General features: G+C 41.7%; 1 protein-coding gene across 1 annotated transcript; it reads right to left on the minus strand.

Annotated features, from left to right (window-relative positions):
• Window positions 1–18953: 18953 nt before the first annotated feature.
• On the minus strand, window positions 18954–20426 carry LOC144711976 (inositol-tetrakisphosphate 1-kinase 1-like). Its single transcript, XM_078586142.1, has 2 exons — window positions 19309–20426; window positions 18954–19210 (listed from the first exon to the last, which is right to left on the minus strand). Exon 1 carries the CDS (start codon window positions 20311–20313, stop codon window positions 19315–19317), a length of 999 nt encoding a protein of 332 aa, XP_078442268.1. The 5' UTR covers window positions 20314–20426; the 3' UTR covers window positions 18954–19210; window positions 19309–19314.
• Between the last annotated feature and the right edge of the window lie 694 nt (window positions 20427–21120).

Consider the following 21120-nt stretch of genomic DNA (forward strand, 5'->3'; position numbering starts at 1 on the left):
TCTACAAAATGCCAGGGAATTCTCTCTCCGAGCGATAAGTTCACCTCCCGTGCGAGGCATACATAGCACACACACGATAGATGATGTGGCGCTTCGTGATTGAGGCGCGGCAGTACAAGGGCACAAACACGTGAAAAGCGCTTTGTACAATATATACTTTTTTCTATTTTTTCTTTATTTTAATTTCAGGACAGAGGTACGTGGCGCACAAAGAATGAACCTGCCATTTGAAGTTCAAAATGTGCAAGCCAATCAGTCATCGACACGTCATTGTGTGTAATGAAAAAAGTAATTAAGAAAATGAATATTGATCCAACAGCTATGATTGGTCAAAATTTATTTATTAATAACATTTTATCCTAAAGTCTGATTGAGGTGATTTTTTAATGGATTTTCTTGTCTTGTATCGTTGGATTATTCAGATCAAGCCTACATTGATGGATCACAATTAATTACTAATTGGGGGTAAATGATAATTTTACCATTTAACGTAAGTATAAAAGCTAAATTTTGAGAAGAGGAGGTCATTCTGGAGGTGGTTCTTTCACAACTGCAAGACAGAGAGGAGCTTCATCCTGGATCAACTCTATATGGTACTTTTACTTCATTGTATTTGAATTTTAGTGTAATTTGGATTATGTTTTAGTGAAGTTTGTGATTTTTCCTCTTTAACTTGGTCTCCATTTATAAATCACTTGGCTTGAGTGGCATGTACAAGCCCTTACTAGGATTGAGAGGAGAGATAATGAAATTGACCTAGCTATTCCATTTGCACATTAAGAAAAAATTATAAAAAATTTTAATTTCTAGGATAAAATAGATTTTATTTATAATATAATAGTTAGTGAATTTGGTTGCTAAATCCCCTAAAACTAACTAAGACAAAATTTCCTTATTAACCCCTCTAATTGACCCCTTTGATCCTTTTTATTGGATCAAAGAAGTCAATCTAGAGCTTCTATTCATCCCATCTCTTCTATCCCCCTTTCTAAACTCTTCATCTTATTAGGGTAATTTGATCTTCATTGAAGATTAGATGAACTATAATTAGGGTCAAATTATTCAAGCAGATTATCAATTGGATTCCTTACTAGCTTCCCTTGGACAATACCCATACTTATCGCTATGCATCTTAAGTTAGGGTTTTATAAATTTTATTGTATAAGCTAAAATTAACAACGACAAGAGATCATAAACTTGAAAAATTCACCCATATTTTTGGCTTATCAGACTCCTAAAGATAGAGTGTGGTAGAAAGAGTCTTTTGTGCTTTCACAATTCACTCCAACATGTAACAAAAGCTATATACCAGACCACATGTACACAATTCAATTTGTTGCATGCATGGCACACATATCTTAAGTTTATTTTGGCATAATTATGTTTTCATTATCTTAATTTTTAGGTGAATTTATAATTCATGGATTAAATGGGCCGTAATGTGAGCAGAGCCCAAACAGACAGTGAAAGCCCATCATATAATGGCCTATACACACGAATTGGGTAGTACATGTTTAATTTGATTTGTCATCTTGAAAATAATTTATATATATATATTACTTCATAATCTAATTTTTCTTTGATATGGGACCTATAGTTAATGAATTTCTCTCATCCCAGTGCTAGGTAGGGCCGAGAAGAGGAAATTTATGATGGGGATATGAGCCAACCTGGCCCAAAGCCCAAGTCATAACAAGGTGATTTGGTGGCGATGACATCAACGCACCAACATCAGACGCGCCACCTACGTCATCCAACGCGCCGGGCATGCAGACTCGTCATCGACATCAACTTAATAACCGTCAAACTTCGGACGTGCCACCACCGCTTCCTGAGACGTCCTGCATCATGACACGTCATCAACAACAGATCCAGAACTGTACTTTGACGTGACACGATTAGACGTCGCCCACATTTTAATTTTATGTCATTTCTCGTATTTTCTCTTTCCTCCAAGGCCTATATGAAGGCAATTATTGTAAGAGACACTTGGCAAAGTTTATTTCAAGAATTGAGTTTTCTTCTTCGAAAGCTTGCCCTAACCCTATCCTCGTCAGACCGTCATCGCCACCGCCGCCGGTCATCATCACCATCTCCGTCGTTGGCACCCTCGCCCACACAGACCGGCTGCCAGCCGCCCATGCCAACACTGTCTGCGCATGCCGCCAACCCAGCCGCCCGCGCCAGCCATGCCCGCACAGGCCGCCACTGGCCGCCTGCGTGTAGGCCGCCAACCCGGCCACCCGCGCAGGAGCCAACGTTGCCAGCGCAGGCAGCCAAGCTGATCGCCCACACCAGCAACGCCCACGCAGGCGGCCACAGGACGCCCGCGCCTAGGCCACCCGCACAGGCCACCAATCCGGCCGCCCGCGTAGGCACCAACGCTGCTCGCACAGGCCGCTACCGGCTGCCCGCGCCTAGGCCGCCTGCATAGGCTGCCAACCTGGCCACCCACGCAGGCAGCCCAGCCGGCCGCTCGCGCCAGCCATGCCCGCGCAGGCTACTGCCGGCCGCCCGCGTAGGCCGCCAACCTGGCCGTCTGCGCAGACGCCAACGCCGCCCGCGTAGGCAGCCAGCAGACCGCACGCGTCAGCAACGCCCGCCTAGGCTTTCCCGGCCGGTCGCCCACGCTAGCGACGCCGCACATGCAGTTACGCCGACTCCTGTGAAGGCGCCGTCTGTCTGACTTTGTTCACTTCTCGTCTGCCACACCCAAGCACTCTGGTCACCGAGCAATCAGGCTTAATGCGGCCTTCCCATCGCCAGGGCGGCTGAACGCCCGGACCGCAAAGCTATATTATCCAGGTGGGGCCACACAACGCCCGAATCACCGAGCCGAGTCACAACCAGAATTCCCCGCGGACTCAACATGCACTCCGGTGCTGAAGTACACCTGAACTCTTTGGTGGCGTGCGTTCTTCGTCTAGGATTCCACGAGAATTCTTCCACCGCCATCGGATTTGCTTTGAATTTCTTGGAATTTCAATGACTAGTGGATTAGGTCTTTGGTGAGTTTTCTCGCACACGTGAATTTAAAGTATTGGATTTGGTGCTTAGGCATCGTCACGGTGGTTGAAGACAGTACTCCCACCCTCAACGAGGAAAGGGGGCTGCACCACTATTATTTCATCGGATTTAAGTTTTCAAAACTGATCGAGTGGATTTGTGGTCTGATTTAGCCCTCCCTTCCTAAACCATACCAGCATCCAGAACCTACCGTCGCCCTTCCCATCTCCTCAGTCATCTGCTCCCATTCATCTAGCTGTCCTGCATCATTATTTAAGTAAATGGATATCATCTATGCTGTTAGATCTTCTAAAGGAAGATCATAATGTCTGATTTCCTTGTATATTTCTACTTTCCAGGGGACCCTTCGATAGGCTAATCACAATGAAGGATCGCTGACGGGACCCACTAACATGGCTCTTGATTTGTCTTGGGTGAACCAAAATGTAAAAGAGGTCCACAACTGTGATTTAATCACAGCCATTAACCCCTTACAACAGCCATTAATCCAATGGCCACGGGTAGATACATCATCTACGACCTTTGATGTTGTCCTCCTTTAGCCGAATGTTAGTTAAGGCCTGAGGAGGACCCCCAAGGATGGTTCACACCATGAGAAGTGGAGGAGGTCCTGATTTGAACTTAAAGTGGCCTCCTCAATCCCCAAACCACCATCTTCTGCTCAAATTCTAGAGTGGCAGTGGGAGATAGGTCCGAAGTTCGTCCAACTGAATTGGAAGTTGTGACACATCCAAGAAGGCTTCGCTTTCTCAGAAAGACACCAAAGGAGGACCAGAACTCCCAGGACCTACACCAGCATTGAGAAAGACGAACATAGACACATACCAAAGTTGAGGGAGCAGCAAGTAGTGCTCCTACTTGTGCTTGTCTGAATGAGGGAAATCTGGTTCTGTTTGGCCTCATTCAGGCATTTTTAAAAATACTTTCTGGGCACTAACTGTTTTATCAGATTTTATCTTGATTTTAAATGATAAAAAATTAAAAAATTGCTTGTCAAATATATAACATTATATAACCTTTATTTCTAGTATTATAAGCTACCCCTAGCCATTTCATGCTATAAATTAATGCATCATATTACTCTTAAAAGCCTCTCTATCTTTTCCTATCACATACATTTCTATCCAATTACTAAAATTATTTAAAATGTAAATAAAATATAATCTGCATTTATCTATATTAATCCATAATTCCTATCATATAATCTAGTTCACTCCATTCATCTAAATATAGTTATTAAAACATTTTCTTACTTAATTTGACCCATTAATTATTATACCCTTTTTTCTCTACATCCGCTTATATCTAACTAAAATACAATAATCATATTCACTTACTCCCTAACATCAATATTCATTTATTTACAATATATCCCTCCTATCTTGCACATAATATATTATTAATTAAACTAAAATAATCATACTAAGTACGTCACCTACTAATCATATTCTCCATACTAATCTCTCTTCATCTTATTATTCCTAAATATTAATTAAAATCCAAAAGACTAATTCTTCCACTACTTCTACTGTATAAAAAAAGTATTACTCCTAATAATAATATAAACAGATTACCTCTGTCTTTCCCTATTCTCTATCAGCACTTAGTATTGCTTATTATTATATATAATCCTAATTTCTCAATCATCCTAATACTTTTTTCTATTTATTTATGTTCCACCTTTTCACTACCTGCTCCTTACATCACCTTCCCCTTACCCTTACCTTAAAAAATCATTATTTTATTTTATTATCATTATTATCATATTATTTTCCCTAGTCCTAACTCTCATATTAGATCTACCTCTAACGGCTAGTCCCCTATGGAGATGACCTCACACCTATTATACATTTTTGTATGAGTTTCTATAATTACAAATTTTTTATTGACAAAATTAAATTTACAACAACATTAAAATTAACACCATAATTTTCCTCTGCCAACCCACTAACAATCAAATATTTCTTGTTCAAAATATTGGATTGTTGAATCTGGGCGATTTATTTTAGTCCAAGAGGAAAATTGATTGATAACATGTGGTCGTCAAACTATTCACATTTGTGTCATTTTTAAGTTTATAGAATTACACAATTTTTTTTATTAATCATCTAGGGATGTTTAAAATAAAGTCTTTAAATATATGCGACGACTTATGGCTCCTAAAGCACTAGATTTAATTTCATTTTCACTCATATATAGCACATAGTAAACGAAGGTGATTAAGGGTTTAAAATATTAATATACACGATGGCTTAAGATATGTATTCGATGATCCCCATTACACGTTGGTACTAACTAGAATGACAAATTTGGGATTCATGGTTAATCATACCTTAACCCATTCGTGAGTTACATGCAGATGAAGCATTATATGATGAAAAAAGTTCCATGACAGAGTTCATTTACTAGTATGTATCTTCCAAAGCATGAGATGTAGCTTGGCACTCCAAGGTATGGAACTTTGGCCTATCAAGTATATTATTATCTTTTAAACAATATTTCATTAATTAAACCATATGATGATATAAATAATTAATAATATTAGCCAATAAATATTATTAGGCAATTAAGTTTATAAACTAGACTAATATGTGGTCCTACATGGTCACATGAATGAGATCTATGGATGTTAGAGGATATACATGAAAATATAAGGAATATTGTTAAAAGTAATAAAATTATGCACCTCGTTTAAGTCACCGTGAAAACCAAATCTGGGAACCCCATGTTTTATTCCCTTCTCAGATTTCTCTGACTTATAGTGAGACTAGATGCTGAGAAAAGCAACTCAATTTCAAGAGGGGTTGAATAAGTTCAAGAGGATATCCATTGTTAGAAAACACATAGAAATCTATCTAGAGGTCAGTCATATCAATAACTCGGAGAAAATTTTTCTAGAGAAAAAAAAAATTAGAATCAGTTACACACAATGTGATGAGATTATTTTTTATTTTATAGCCTAAATATGATTAAATTTCAATGATTTCTGATGTATGCATCAATTTTGTAAAGTTCAACAAAGCCCTTAAAACCGTTGTATCCTTCAAGCTTTTAGCTTTAGTCCTTATCTACTACATAATCATACTTTTTAGATCTATCTAATATTTTTCTCCTTGGTAAGCCTAATATCTTCTTGAAATAATTAGTCTAGATGGTACATCATGTCTGGTACATAATAGTGTGCACATTATTGCTATATCTTCCGGAGTGTTAGACAAATATTCCGTAGATACTTTATTATTATTATTATTTGGCAAAAAACATGGTGCCGGGTACGGCCAACCCTGGGGTTGTGCCCGTAGACCGATCCATCCGTGCCTTGGACGCCACCCCGGGGGATTTTATTTATAAAGTGAAGAGTTTATCAACATTTAAAGGTGTGGAGTGAGTATAAATATCCCAATTACACTCAGATCCCACTCGTCCATGACCATGTGTAGAAAAGAAAAGATACATAATTGATACCTGGTAGGCGCTCGGAGAAGTGCTCGCATCGACATCTCACCGTAGTGTCCCGAGTGACGATGATGGAACAGTATTGGAGCTGTCCTCGTCTCCGACAAGTGGCAATGATGAGGTGCTTGGCGAGGCTCCATTCGAGGTGGACGTAGTCCACCCCACTAGCTCAAGATGATACAGCTTCGGATTAGGCGGAAGGATGAACGCTCCCACCTTGAGTGTTCCACGCAATCCGCCAATCCTACGGGCCTGTTGGCAAGAGTATGCGACGCGTGTAGAGAGTTGCCAAGCCGAGACGGTCGACATGATAGCAGCCCCTAGCTGTCGGAGGGAGCGCCTACCAAGAAAGAAAAAGGGAAGAAGAGGTGCGTGTGTGTACCGCGTGGTTGGCGAGGGCATCTGCTGTCTGGTTGACTTCTCGCAATTGATTACGAACGCTAATTGTGCGAGGTTGGCAACGCATGATGTCCTGCCATACATGGTGTAGTCTCCACTAGGAGCATGTACCTACATGGAGCATGTCAACTAACACTTGTGAGTCCGATTCTACGATGATATTATGAAGGTTTCGTTCCTCACAGAGGAGTAAACCATCACATATCGCCGTAGCTTCGACTACTGTATTAGTTTAGATGCCATGGAAAGAGGAAAAAGCAAAGAGAATACTCCCTGTATGATCGTGGAGGATACCCCCTCCCCCTGCTGGCCTTGGGTTCCCTTTAGCCGCGCCATCCACATTCAATTTGAGGATGCCGATTGGAGGTGGGTACCAACGGACAACCTTTAGCTGAATGCGGATAGGGGTAGGGATCACCGGAATGCCCCTAGAGCGAAGGAAGTCGCACACGGGTATTGAGTTGCACACTCGGGCAGGGATGAGATGATAGATGCACCGTATCCATAACTTGACGCACTGGATGATATCCACGGCACGCATGGGCGAACCTTCAAAACGAGAAGAATTTCGCCCTTTCCATATCTCCCATAGTAAATAAGCTATGGTGATGTGTAGGATGGGGCTCCGTTTCAAGCACGTTGGCGAGAGAACTGACGTAGGATGACTAAGGATAAAGGGCGACTGAGGAGATGGATGGATGACGACGGGTAAAGGGTGGTAGACGGGTTTGTAGGGAAGGATAAAACAACCCACAGAATTCACACGGTCGGATTCGGACTTTAAAACTGATGAAAATCTGGTGGTGCAGCTCCAACCCTTATCGAGGGCGGGAGTCCTGTCTTCCCCCACCGCGACGATGCCTAAGCACCGAAATCAATATCCGAATTTGCGTCGCGAAGAAACACTCGAGAAAGAGAGAGAAGAAGTGGAAATCCAAACCAAATCTAATTCTAACGGCGGCAGAAACTTCTCAAGAAAACACTGGACTGAGAACACTTTCGACACCAAAGGGTTCAGGCATACCTCGGCACCGTAGTACGTGAAGAGGGTCTGGGAAATTCCGATCGTGACGAGGCTGGATGAATCCGGGCGTTGAGCAGCCCACTGGACGAATAGTCTGGGCATTTCGGGCGTTGTACGGCCCTGGTGGAGAGAGTGGAGGTCGAATGGGCACGGGTGGAGCGATGGATGAGGACACCAGTCCCGGGCGGTCTAGGGCAAACCGCTCTGTGCGGCCTGGGCGGTCGGGAGGGGCAGCCAAGGCTACCTAGGGCGGCCTTGGTTGGGCGGGCCTTGGGGCGCCTGGGTGGGTGGCCAAGGGGCTGCCCTGGGCGGCCTAGAAGGGGCAGCGCGGGGGGCCCTTGGGGCGGCCTGGACGGGCAGCCAAGGGGCTGCCCTCGGCGGCCCTAAAGGGGCAGTGCGGGCAGCCCTTGGGCCGACCTGGACGGGCGGCCCTGAAAAGGCAGCGCGGGCGGCCAAGGGGCTGCCCTGGGGCGACCCTGAAGGGGGCAGCGTGGGCAGTCCTTGGGCGGCCTGGACGGGCGGCCAAGGGCTGCCTTGGGGCGGCAACGGAGGTAGGCTAGAGCGGCCCTTGGGTAGCCTGGATGGCGGCCAAGGGGAGAGCGAGAGAGAGAGAAGGAGAGAGAGAAAAGAGAGTGATGAGAGAGGGAGGAAGGTCGAAGGGGTGGAAGGCCGGAGACGTGAGGCGGCGGCGACAGCGGCGGCGGAGGTAGGGTTGAAGAGGAGATAGGGAGGCTTGGGCAGTCCTCCAAGAAGAGTTAAACAAAAACTTAATTCTTGAATTATGACTGCCTAACTGTTTCTTGAAACAATGGCCTATACATATAGGCCTTGGAGGAAAGAGAAAATACAACTTTAAGACGAGAAATTAAAGACGAGTTGTGCTTCATGTCACGCCAAGGGGAAGTTGTTGATCTGCCGTTGGCGATGTGTCATGACGCGCGAAGGAATGTGTGTGCATGGATACATACGTAGTGGAGACGGTCGCGGCATGTCCGGAGCGGGAGTGTTGACGTGCGTGCATGAAGACGTGCGTGGCGGAGACGGTTGCGGCATGTCCGTAGCGGGAGTGATGACGTCGGTTGACTATGGCGGCGTATCCCTGGCGGAGACGTTGACTTCGGTTGACCGTGGCGACGCGTCCGATGGTGATGTGTCAGCGTCCTCGTAATGAGAAACACCTTGCCAAAACACTCGAACGAGGTCAGTGGAGTATGAAGGATTGGGCGCTAATGATGTGTGATTTGGCGCCAACAGTCTAAGGTTGTCTCACTATGGAAGAAAAAATGTGTCATGGTCTCAATTTGTGGGGATTTGGGACGACAGTGGCAATGAGAGTTGAGAGAGTGACCTAGACGGATCACTCGATCATCGGTCGGAAGGCCACGATGTAAGAGTCCTCCACAGGAAAAAGGAGACGCGAGTAAGGATCGCCGGATGCCATATGCAGTGACCCTAGTGCTGGATGGGGGCTTTCTCGCGGAAATGCTCACAAGAAGATCTGAACGAGTAGGCACCATCGAGTGTGAGCATTCAAATGGCACAGTCGGGATTCGATTCGATTGGGATAGTCTGGACCTAAGATAATGTGGCTGAAGGGAGCCCATGCTGCTCCCATAAGTGTTGGGTGGCACCCAGAAGTAATTGGGCAACTGTGAGTCACACTGGCTGTGGTACAAATTGTGAGTGGTGAGCAAACGGCTCGTCCGCATGCCAGGTATCAAACCAGGCGCTAATCTCTCCTCGACCAATATGCCAGCGTGTCACCTGAGCGATCTCAAGCCAATGGCGCTGCCCCGTTCGCCATCTACAATGGCCCCAGATATCTATCTCTTGACAGGCCCACTCGCCATACTTGGCTGAAATAAAATTGCCTAATGGCGAGTGTGTGGTGCGCATACGCCATACGAGCTTCTTTTGAAGCATGTCCTGAATGTCCGTGAGGCGTCTGATCCCAAGAAACCCAATGATGACGACTCTCTCCCTCGAGGTGACCGGACCATAAGAAACGTGCACATAGTCGTTCCACTAAGCAGAGAACTGTAAGAGATAGTGAGTGGGCCGTGAGGATGTGTAGCGAGATACTCATGAGGACATGTCGAATAAGTTGAATATGTCTTCTAGGGGATAGGAAATGAAGTTTCCGTCCCTCTAGTTTCTTTCTAAGTTTGCCCAACAAGGCGTCGAAGTAATGAGGCCTAGCGGGCCCTCGAAAGATAGGGCATCCAAGATAGTCGAACGAGAGGCATCCTCATGAGTAGCGGGTATAGTGCTGGAGTATCTCAGAGTGCTTTATAGTGGTGGACGTACTAACTATGAAGTTGCTCTTTGAGGCATTGACGAGCTGTCCCGAAGCTTGCCCGTATGGTGTAAGGACACTCATAAATTCCTTAATGGATTTTTTGGATCCATTGAGGAAGATGATGGCATCATCAGAAAATAGTGAGTGCGAGAGGATTGGGCAACCCCTTTTCGTAAAATATGGTTGGATGAGGCCGTGGTCGATCGCACGTGTGAACGATCGGCTGAATACCTCCTCCATCAATATAAAAGGGGTGGGCGAGATAGGATCACCTTGCCTTAGACCTCTCGTGGCCGTGAAGAAGCCAGTGGAGTTTCCATCCATCAGGAGAGAGAAATGATTCTCTCTAATGCAGTTATCGACAAGATCGATGAACGCATCTGTGAATCCAAAGTGCCTCAACACTTCGGTAGGGAAGTTCCACTCAACTCGATCAAAGGCCTTCTCCATATCTTTCGACCCTTTGACAAAACCACACTGTTCAGGCGAGATAAGGCTATCAAGGAAGTTCCCTTGTTGATTTGTAATGATTTTGGATGCAACTTTCTAGCATACATTACAAAGACTAATGGGGCGAAAGTCCCTAAAGGTAGTTGGGGTGTCCACTTTTGGAAGGAGCACCAAAAAAGTGGATTTCCAACTTCGAGGGAAGACTTTTTGCGTAAACGCTTCCTTGATAGCAAGCACTAAATCTGGGCCTACAATATCCCAACATGTGGTATAAAATTCCGCTGAGAACCCATCTGGTCCCGGAGCCTTGTTCCTATCCAAGGAAAAGACAACCTCCTTGATCTCTGCTCGAGTAGGAAGGGCTGTGAGGAGGGTGTTTTCTTGGTCGGTCACCAAGTGAGGGATAGATGCAAGGAGGTCCTCGTTAACAACAGTTGGCTGTGAGGAGAGGAGTGATCGATAAAACTCCACTCCTGCGCTTTCTAGCTGGGCGGAATTCTGATCATACGTCTCTAATTGGGTCGTATAATTAGGACGGGCTCTATGACGAATCGAGGCATGAAAGAAATGTGTGTTTCTATCACCTTCTCTCAGCCATTGGACATGTGATTTCTGGAGATAGAAAATCTCCTAACGCTGCATAGCGTCCTCAAGTTGTTCCCTAAGTTGAAGCTAGCGCTCTCCCACGTTGTCCGTCCAAACCTCTTGCTTAAACTCCATGAACCATTTGTATGAGGTCTCTCTTCCAATTCTCCATGCTAAAACTTTTGAAATAGAGTATGGATGTTGTCACTAGTAAATGTATGCCTACAAAAGAACTTCTCCGTGAAGGATTTTGTGGAAGCCACCTACGTATTGAGAATATATATATATATATATATTGAGATGGATCAAGAAGGATGCTAGGGTTATCCAAATGCATATATATAGAGGATAAGAAAATTGATCGCAGGCCCTTTGGTATTCTTAAAGATGCATGCCTACAAATAACCGTGATGTGAAATATCTAGTAGGCAAGAATATACCACAGGTGTACCTAAATCATCACCATTATTTTTTATGTTCTCTCATGTTCTCTCATTGAGGTGTTTCTTTTATACTTTATTAAAATGATTTTGATTTTTATTGTGAAAATGTTCTTTTCGTGATCCTGTCCTTAACTAGGGCTCTTTCTGTATGCCTCTTCTCCGTAACCTTTTGGTGCCAAACATTTGCATGAATCAAATCCATGATTTCTTGGTCCTTGAGCTTTTTGGAAGTTTTCCCCTAGATATGTCCATGCAATATTTAGATGATTACATCAACTCATCATTTTCTCGAACTGTTTTGCCAGAAATACAATATTTTCACTTGAGCAACCACTTGAGGGGAGAATAGTAGAAAGGGTAGGACAATCATGAATGACTTGCATGGGTAGCCAATAATGTGTAAGGGCCTTCATTTATACTCACTGGAATAATTTCATAAATAATATGAAAACTTTTCTTCAAAGTGCACATCCATAGGAAGTTTTCTTCAAACAATTAAAATCAACTAAGTGAGAGCTCCATGCCCATCTATGAGTATAGTCACATAACTAAGGATGAATTTGAAAAAATCGATAGGTCAAGCTGCCAGCCATAGGGTGCCAAACTATACTTGTGCTCTACCATATACAACATAGCCTGTCGATTAAAAAGTTCTTTCATAAAACCTTTATTATCATTGGTTACCACACATGTATAATTATTGATCTTTATAGGACTCTCAAGTGACTTAAGTTTTGTTTATCCTATCAGGTTCTACGGCCTTGATCTGGATGAAACACAATGGATTCCAACAACAGAAAATGGATAACAAAATTGAAATGACGTTTGATCAAATCACGCGGCACAAATCGGATTGATGACTTCTTGGATCCTCGATTGAGATGCGATGTCTGCTCAATTGTGCAGGGCCCAGACATAGCCACACAATCCATGTCAGGATGAACATCCTCCTTCACCTTGATGAGCCCTGTTCACAGTCCAATATTCTTGTTAGTCCATCTGATCACATTAGGAATGGAGAGGAGTTAGGAGAAAGTAGAAGAGGGGAAATATACCTGAAAAATTCTGGCCTAGGTGAATTTTTTTGAGGTACTTACTCATTTATACTAAATGTGTATTTTTATGAAAACCCCTCAAAGTTAAAGTATATCTTCTGATGTCCTAAATTCTATTTGCATCTGATCTTCAAGGCCCACATATCTATCTAGTTAATGACTTCAGCAGCCCAATAACATTTATTTGGCCTTTAAAATTAATTAACTGTTTCATTATATATGTCAAATAATGACAGACTGATTCAGCTGAATCAATAGGTCGAGTCTTCAGCCACTAGGGTATCAAGCTACACCTTGTGCCCTATAACATATAAAGGAATGTATTGACTCACTCATGGAACCTGTCTGTCATTGATTATGGTGTATGTCTAGTCCTACATCCTCTTGATGTTCCAAGTATGACTTAGGGTACGGTTAATTATCAAATCCTAATTTTTCTCGTGCGTTGGTAGTGATGGCTCAGAAATAACTGAATAACTCCTCTCTAATATTCCACTACCTCGGTCAAGGACTTCATAGCATCGTCATTGGCATATCGAGGATGGAAAATATTACCTTTACCACTAAATAGTCTTTGTGAACTTTTTGTTGAACCTAAACTAAGAATGTTTAGAATTCCATGATTAAAAAACCATTGGCATGATAAAAATATAAATGTTTGTCCACAAGATGTCTTTGATGTTCCTATTCTAAGGACCATTTGTAAAGCCATGATGGGGATCAGTTTGATTAACAGTTTGAAACCTTCCATCCTGATTACTATTCAAGGATTTTTACATATGAAATCAATGAAATCTTTCCACCAAAAATCTCATATTATCTGTAGTGTCTCAAAAATAATGGCTATAAAATTGGCTGTACTCATCACATGGGTGAGACTAGAGAGTGTTATTCTATCTGGATACTCCAACACCATTACTTAGTATCTTTTAAATACTAATATTTATAACACAGGCTTAAAAACTACTGACCTCTGTATTATGTTATCATCATAATTCACTAACTCGGATAATGTACTGATGGCCTCCATTATAAGCATCACACATGTGCCATAATAAATACATCGTACCAATGAAAAATGAATGATATGCAGAATGTGTGATTGGCTTGAATGTTCTATGATAACTCTACTTCTATGTACGGAGGATTCAATTGAATGTTCTTCTTCAAATCAATGTCTCTCTATAATGGGGGTGGATAATCCTATCTTGACCACATAATCACCTTCATAAAAAATGTATACATCCAAGTTAAGGTAATATATGCATCTCATGATTAACAACTATTACCACATAATCAAAACACAAATTGTCCATCCACATGTAGTGTCTCAAGTCGAAGGCCATTTATAACCCCATGAGATGAAATAATATGATGATTAAGTGTACTCTCTACAGTACTTGCTACTAGAGAGTATCAGGTCAGAAACCAAATATTGGATGTCAATATTGATAAGGGTTTCAGTCAAACTTCATTTGGTATTTGGGAATCTATTTATCAGTATTCGTTATCAGATATCAGATATCCATAAAAAATATTTCCATTTGGTATCCATTATCAGGTCAACTATGTATGATATTTTTCATTCTGATAATTTTCATTTTTCAATATTTAATATCAGAAATGATATAAGATATGGAATATAATTCCCATGTCTTAAATTTTTCTTCATGTCAGTTTAAAATCTTACCATTTGATGACTTGTCATCTAGCTTGTGGCAAGGAAGAGACTAAGATGAAGAGAGGATTGGTGAGAGAGCAAGAGGGATTGGTAAGGAAATCAAATGGGGGGAATAGATGGAGAGCGAGTGAGACAAAGATGTAGGGAGAGAAAGAGAGAGAAAATGAGAGAGAGTGTGTGTGTGTGAGAAAGAGTGAGTGAGTGAGAGAGAGGTACAGAGAGTGAGAGAGAGAGAGAGAGAATAAATGAGAGATAGAAAGCTATGGAGAAGGAGAAGGAAGACATTCTCCATCTTCAGTTTCATTATTTTTATCATTATTCAATAAAAAAAATTATATCAAATATCATTATCCACTTAGTAATCTCCATATTGATATCCTTTTTAACCTAAAAATAGTTATTTGATATGACTGACATTCATATTTTTTAGACTAATAAATATCATGGTATTTGATAACGGGTATCAGATACAAATATTTTTAGTAGTACTCTATTTTTATTAAACTATTGGATCAGTCATACACATCATTTTGAAAGGGATTAGACATTGTTATTCTTTCAAGATACCTTCATATCTTTTTATAATTATCATTCAAATTGGAATGCTAAGAATAATTTTTGAAAGAAAAGTGAAAAAGTGTGTTACAATCTTCTCATTATTCACTTAGTTATTATAAGTATCCATAAATTTTATTTGTAATTATCACACTTGCTTTATGATGAATATTGAAGGAGATGTAAAAAGTGTGAGTGGCTTTTGGGCTACACAAGGTGTTAATGTAATCTATTTTCATTTTCAAGTTTTCCAAAAGATTTTATTTCCACTGGATATACACATGAATCCTGAAGTAGAGTTTTTACAATCAAGATCCAATTAAAATTAAAATTTTGGTAAGACTTAAGTTTTTCAATTATTAACCTCCATGAAGAAGAAGTATATCCTTTGTAATGCTTAAGAACTTAAGAATAAATCTGAACTCCTTCCAATGTTCCTCTAATATATATTTTGGAATTTTCTCAAAAACGTATAGAGCATAGACAACATCGACCATTGTTTATGATATACTAAACATAATGAATGAGGTATTATATTTGATGAAAACATCTCAGGGATCCTTACTCTAAGAATAGTGTGAGTGTAATCACTTTTTTAGTTTTATATATGGATGGCATTCTAGTCATTGGGAATATTTTATGAATGTTATTGGTTTTAGATACATGGTTCTCCAAAAACCACCTCACGAAGAATTTTAGAAAAGCAACTAATGCATTGAGAATAATTGTCTATAAATTTGATCGAGAAGGTTGTTAGGATAATCCACATCAATGGACATATATACAATTGCCAAAAGGTTTTTAATGAAGAAGTTTAAATGCGGTCTTATACCAATGACACGTAGAGTTCTCGAGTAAGAGTATATATTTCCGAGTCTTGAAGGTAGAAAAATGATGGAGAAAATCCATATATGTCGGCTATCGAAACCATCGTGTACCCAATGTTATGTAGTATACCTTATGTTCTATTTCATTTGTGGTGAAAGGCTTCCTCAAGTATTTAAGGACTAAGGATTTATTTCAAGTTTATATAGGAGAGGTTCTTGTGAAAGATTCAGTGCCAGACTGACTCAAGTTTCTAGTGAGAGCATTACTACACACTCAATGAAAAAGGCTCAATATTACAGCAACTAATATCTCCAAGAAAGAAATGAGGTTGAAGAAATACATCACCAAACTTGACATTATTTCTTTGATATCATAAGAAGTCAAAGCACATTCTAAGTCACTTTCGTTTGATTAGGGATATCACTGCTCAAGGAGATATTATGACAAAATAGTTATTTATTAAAGCAACACCGTAAACCCACAAATGAAGCCTCTAGCTCAAGAAACTTTTTAGTGTCACTATGACATAATGTGTTTGTTAAGAAAAAATTTAGTTCCTTGAACTAAATATTGATTTCTTTTCTTCACTTGTGATGTTTTGAATAAAGCCTAAATACACATAGTGATTGAGTGTATTATGATGGTATTTAAATATGTAATCTAGATACTCATATTCGATGGATAATCAAGAGGGACAAAAATCTATGAAAAAATACTATCGTTTAAAATTCTACTTTTACGATAAGTGCTGGTTATTAACATAGTGACACTTTGGCCAAATACTAATTGTATGAATCCTTACATGGTAGTAGATCTTAAATCCAATCATGTTGATTAATGTCACAGTATATAAATATTTTGTAGACTTGAGACACCAAAGACATTGTGGATGGATGGTTAATTAACTATGACACTTGAATATTCAATCAAGGGATTCAAACACAAGTTAACTCGGATATAGGAAGAACTTGGCAAAAGTGATTTATGACTCAAGGAAGAATAAGTATTAAATTATTGACTAATATATACATATATATTTATATTTCAGGTGACATTCTCCAATGATCCTCATAACACATTAATACTTAGTTGAATACCATGCTAGGGTTTGACAGGTAGCTATACACTAAGTCATTCGATAGCTTCACAAGTATAAAACATATAAAATAAGCAATTATGGTAAAGGTCCCATGAGAGAGTTGACAAAGTCTTTTGTATTACCTAGCACACAAGCTATAGTCTGGCACTCCATGGGTAGAATTCATTGATTAATTAATCTACCTGATAATATACTTAATAAAGAAGGCTAGCCAATAAATAATATTGAGGAATTAACATTATTAACAAATTTAATATACGAGACTACATGATCCCACACATGAGATCAATAGATGTTGGTCAATATATTTAATAATTATGAGGGCTTTTTATGAGAAGCATAAAATAATTATAAATAAAAGGGGCAACCATTTTAGGTGCCCAGGCAAGCAACACCTAGGCAACTGTCCATTATTCATTTTTTCTCAATACACTATCTATTGAGTGAGACTTGATGGCCGGAAGATCCATTAGATCTCTCATGACAATCTAAGAACAAGACTAGATCCATCATTGCATACATGGATACATCTAAAGGCCAAACATGTGAACTAACTTGAAAAGATTCTCTCAAGATGCAAGTCAGGAGTGAAATATGTTTTATTTTAGGTGATAAGATCACCAGTGAGGTTACAGTTCACCCTGATTTAATTTATATTGATTCTGGCATAAGACTAGATGGTGAAGACATGAAATTTTTAGAGACATAATTCAATGAAGAGGCAATCCAATGCTCTAAACATCACATTGATTAATCGAAAGACCACACATCTGAACATCTTGAAGAGACTTGTCCAAGGAATCGACATGTTATAGTTTTGATCTATGCAATGATGTGATCACTTCTGTTTTTTGTTTAAAGATCAGCCTTTGATCCAGTCTTTTTATTAAACAATATTTATTTGATTTAGTCAGTAAGAATATTACCTGTTTTCAGAAACTCATGAAATAATTAAAAAGAGGAGCGCAAATATTATACAAAGATCTCTTAAATAAATTAATTTAAACCATGCACATTTTATGAAGAATTTTTAATGAGTACAAAACTACACACTGCCATCTTGCAGTGAATAATTAGGTAGTGATACAACCCTATGCCCCTATTTTTGGTATTGCACCCTACCATTTCTTTTATGCCTTCCCTAAAATATGGCAATTTGAATACATAGATTGGTCCATCAACACACTGTCTTTGATGCCTCAATTCTGAGGGCCAATTATACAACTATGACGCGAATCAACCTGGTTAAAATTTTGGTCCAATGACATTTACGAATTTACCAAAAGCAATTGTCTAATGAATGATGAAACTAATATATGCATAATCCAGAGGGAGAGGATGAGGGGAGTGATGTTCAAAAGAGATAGATACAGCAAAAACCATTGCCAGTAATAGTGCAAGTAAGATAATTTGTCCGGTGTCGGAATGTGAATGCCGTGACGAGAAGTAATAGTTTGGTTTAGTCGCTGTTTGTTCAAGAATTGGATCAGATAGAGATCTCTTTTCCTAGATGCATAAAAATTATGACTCTCTCATAACTCCTTGATGATCTAGAATACTCCCCATTAATTCAGTCATGTAGATCATCATGCTTACATGATGATCTTCTCGGTAGTACTCTCAGATAAAAGGATCGTCCTGACTTGGAATCATCCTCATACTACAAGAAAGCCGAAAAACTTGGCTATTATGTTTCAATATAAAAAATAAAATCGATGAACAATAATTTTATTTGATTAACGTTATCTGAGATTTAGAACTTCATCAACCTTGTAGATGCAAAGAGAAGCAGCCCATTTATAACTAGGATTTAGAACCCCAATTTTGCATGCAGTATCAGGATTTTCATTGCCAACTTCCCCATTCACGTCTTAAGATTTTTTGCAAAATCACATCAATAGTTTAAACCTACTTTGAAAGGTTTTCAATTTCCCAAGAACTCACATTTTGAACCCAGAGGAAAGTTGAATAATGAATGTTTTTTGTTGAAAGATGGTTGAATAATGAATGGGGGATTTAAGCAATTGCCGAAGCAAAAGGGTCTTCAAAACCTGGGAAAAAGCTAATATAATCTTGAACATAATAAACAATTGTCGAATTAACTACAAAGATCGCCATCAACAAGTCAAAAGACTGAAAATCGACTCATCCAGATCAAAGTTGAGTGACAGTCGGCAGATAAAACTCGGAGAAATTTCCCAAGAACATGCAAAAAAGGTACCTCTTCTCACTCTCTCCCGGTTCTTTCACCTTCCTGTTCTTGTTCTTCCCTGCAGGCAAGCGCGATTTCCGGGTTCTTGGAGATGATACTGTGGAAGAAATCGGCGAGGCCGATCTCGATCAAAGTTGAATGACAGCCGGTGGATAAAACTCGGAGAAATTTCCCAAGAACATGCGAAAAAGGTACCTGTTTTCACTCTCCCCCTGTTCTTTCGCCTTCCTGTTCTTGTTCTTCCCTGCGGGCATGCGCGATTTCCGGGTTCTTGGAGATGATACTGTGGAAGAAATCGGCGAGGGCAATCTCGTAAGACGGCATTTTGGCGTACCCGGGGAAGTAATTGATGTCGATGACGAGGTAGCGATCGCCCAATTTGGCGTCTCTGATCATATCAAAATTGAAGAGATGCAGCCCCATCGCCAATCTCAATCCCCTGCCCACCTCCGTCACGAACCCTAATGGCGGCATCTCCGCCTCCTCGATCATCGCGTTCTCGCCATTCTTCGAATCCGCAGTCAAATTCGAGATCTGCGAGAACGACACCGATCCTTGAAGCATCTCCAGCTTCTCCTCGCAGACATCCGGCAAAGACTTGCGCTTCACGCATCTGACCAAGTCCCCGACGACGTAGACCTTGAAGATCACACCGCCATGGTTGACGAACTCCTGAAGAACAACCGGCGGTTTCTGCTCCAGCAATCCGCGGGGATGGTGCACGATCGCCATCTTGTGCGATCTGGCGCTGCCGTCGGCCACCAGCGGCTTCGCGATCAGGGGAAATCGAAGGGAATCGACGGCCCCGACGTCGACCAGCGCGGCCTTGTCGTAGATCACGATCTGGTTGGGCACGCCGAGGGATTCGCGGCGATCGGGCGAGATGCTGAGCTCGGAGACGAACTGGAGCATGGAGATGCGATTGTGGAGCCGCTCGATCGACTCCGGCGGGTCGACGATCGGTACGGAGGGGTTCGCGGCCGAGAATTGCTCGAGCTGGGATCGCCATGGCTTGCCGGAGAGCTTGTGGATGATACAGTGGAAGGGGCCCTGGCTCGAGAGCGGAGCGTCGAGGTCGATCGGGACGAGATCGATGCCGCGCTCCGCGGCGCGATCGACGAGGGACGGCTGGATGAAGCTCTGCCGCTTCTTCGGAGCGAGCGCGTAGCCGACGTTGAACCTTCGCCGGAGCTCCGCCATGGCCGGCCGGCTAGCAGAGCTCGAGCTCCATCGCCGAGGCTAGGGTTTCTCGCGGGGAGCCGATCGCCATGGCCGGGGAAGAAGAAGAAGAAACAGATAGAAATTTCTGCCAGGGTAGACCGGCCGAGGGTAGAAGAAAGCGTCGTGACCGTCCGATCTTCATATGGAAGCGGGATCTTGGAAAATGGACGGTCCTCGTTATCCCAGATGTTGAGGCTCTTGGATGGGACAAACGGATGACGGAAAGGGGTGGTGGATGACGATTGTGGATGCAGAGGAGAGTAGAAGAGAGCGTAGTGACCGTACGATCTTCATCTGGAAGGCGGATCTTGGAAAATGGACGGTCATCGTCATCCCAGATGTTGAGGCTCTTGGATGGGACAAACGGATGACGGAACGGGGTGGTGGATGACGATTGTGGATGCAGAGGAGAGTAGAAGAGAGCGTAGTGACCGTACGATCTTCATCTGGAAGGCGGATCTTGGAAAATGGACGGTCATCGTCATCCCAGATGTTGAGGCTCTTGGATGGGACAAACGGATGACGGAACGGGGTGGTGGATGACGATTGTGGATGCAGAGGAGAGTAGAAGAGAGCGTAGTGACCGTACGATCTTCATCTGGAAGGCGGATCTTGGAAAATGGACGGTCATCGTCATCCCAGATGTTGAGGCTCTTGGATGGGACAAGCGGATGACGGAGCGGGGTGGTGGATGGCGATTGTGGATGCAGAGGAGAGTAGAAGAGAGCGTAGTGACCGCACGATCTTCATCTGGAAGGCGGATCTTGGAAAATGGACGGTCATCGT

This window comes from Wolffia australiana, chromosome 14 (genome assembly GCF_029677425.1).
Source record: "Wolffia australiana isolate 7733 chromosome 14, ASM2967742v1".
Lineage (NCBI taxonomy): Eukaryota > Viridiplantae > Streptophyta > Magnoliopsida > Alismatales > Araceae > Wolffia > Wolffia australiana.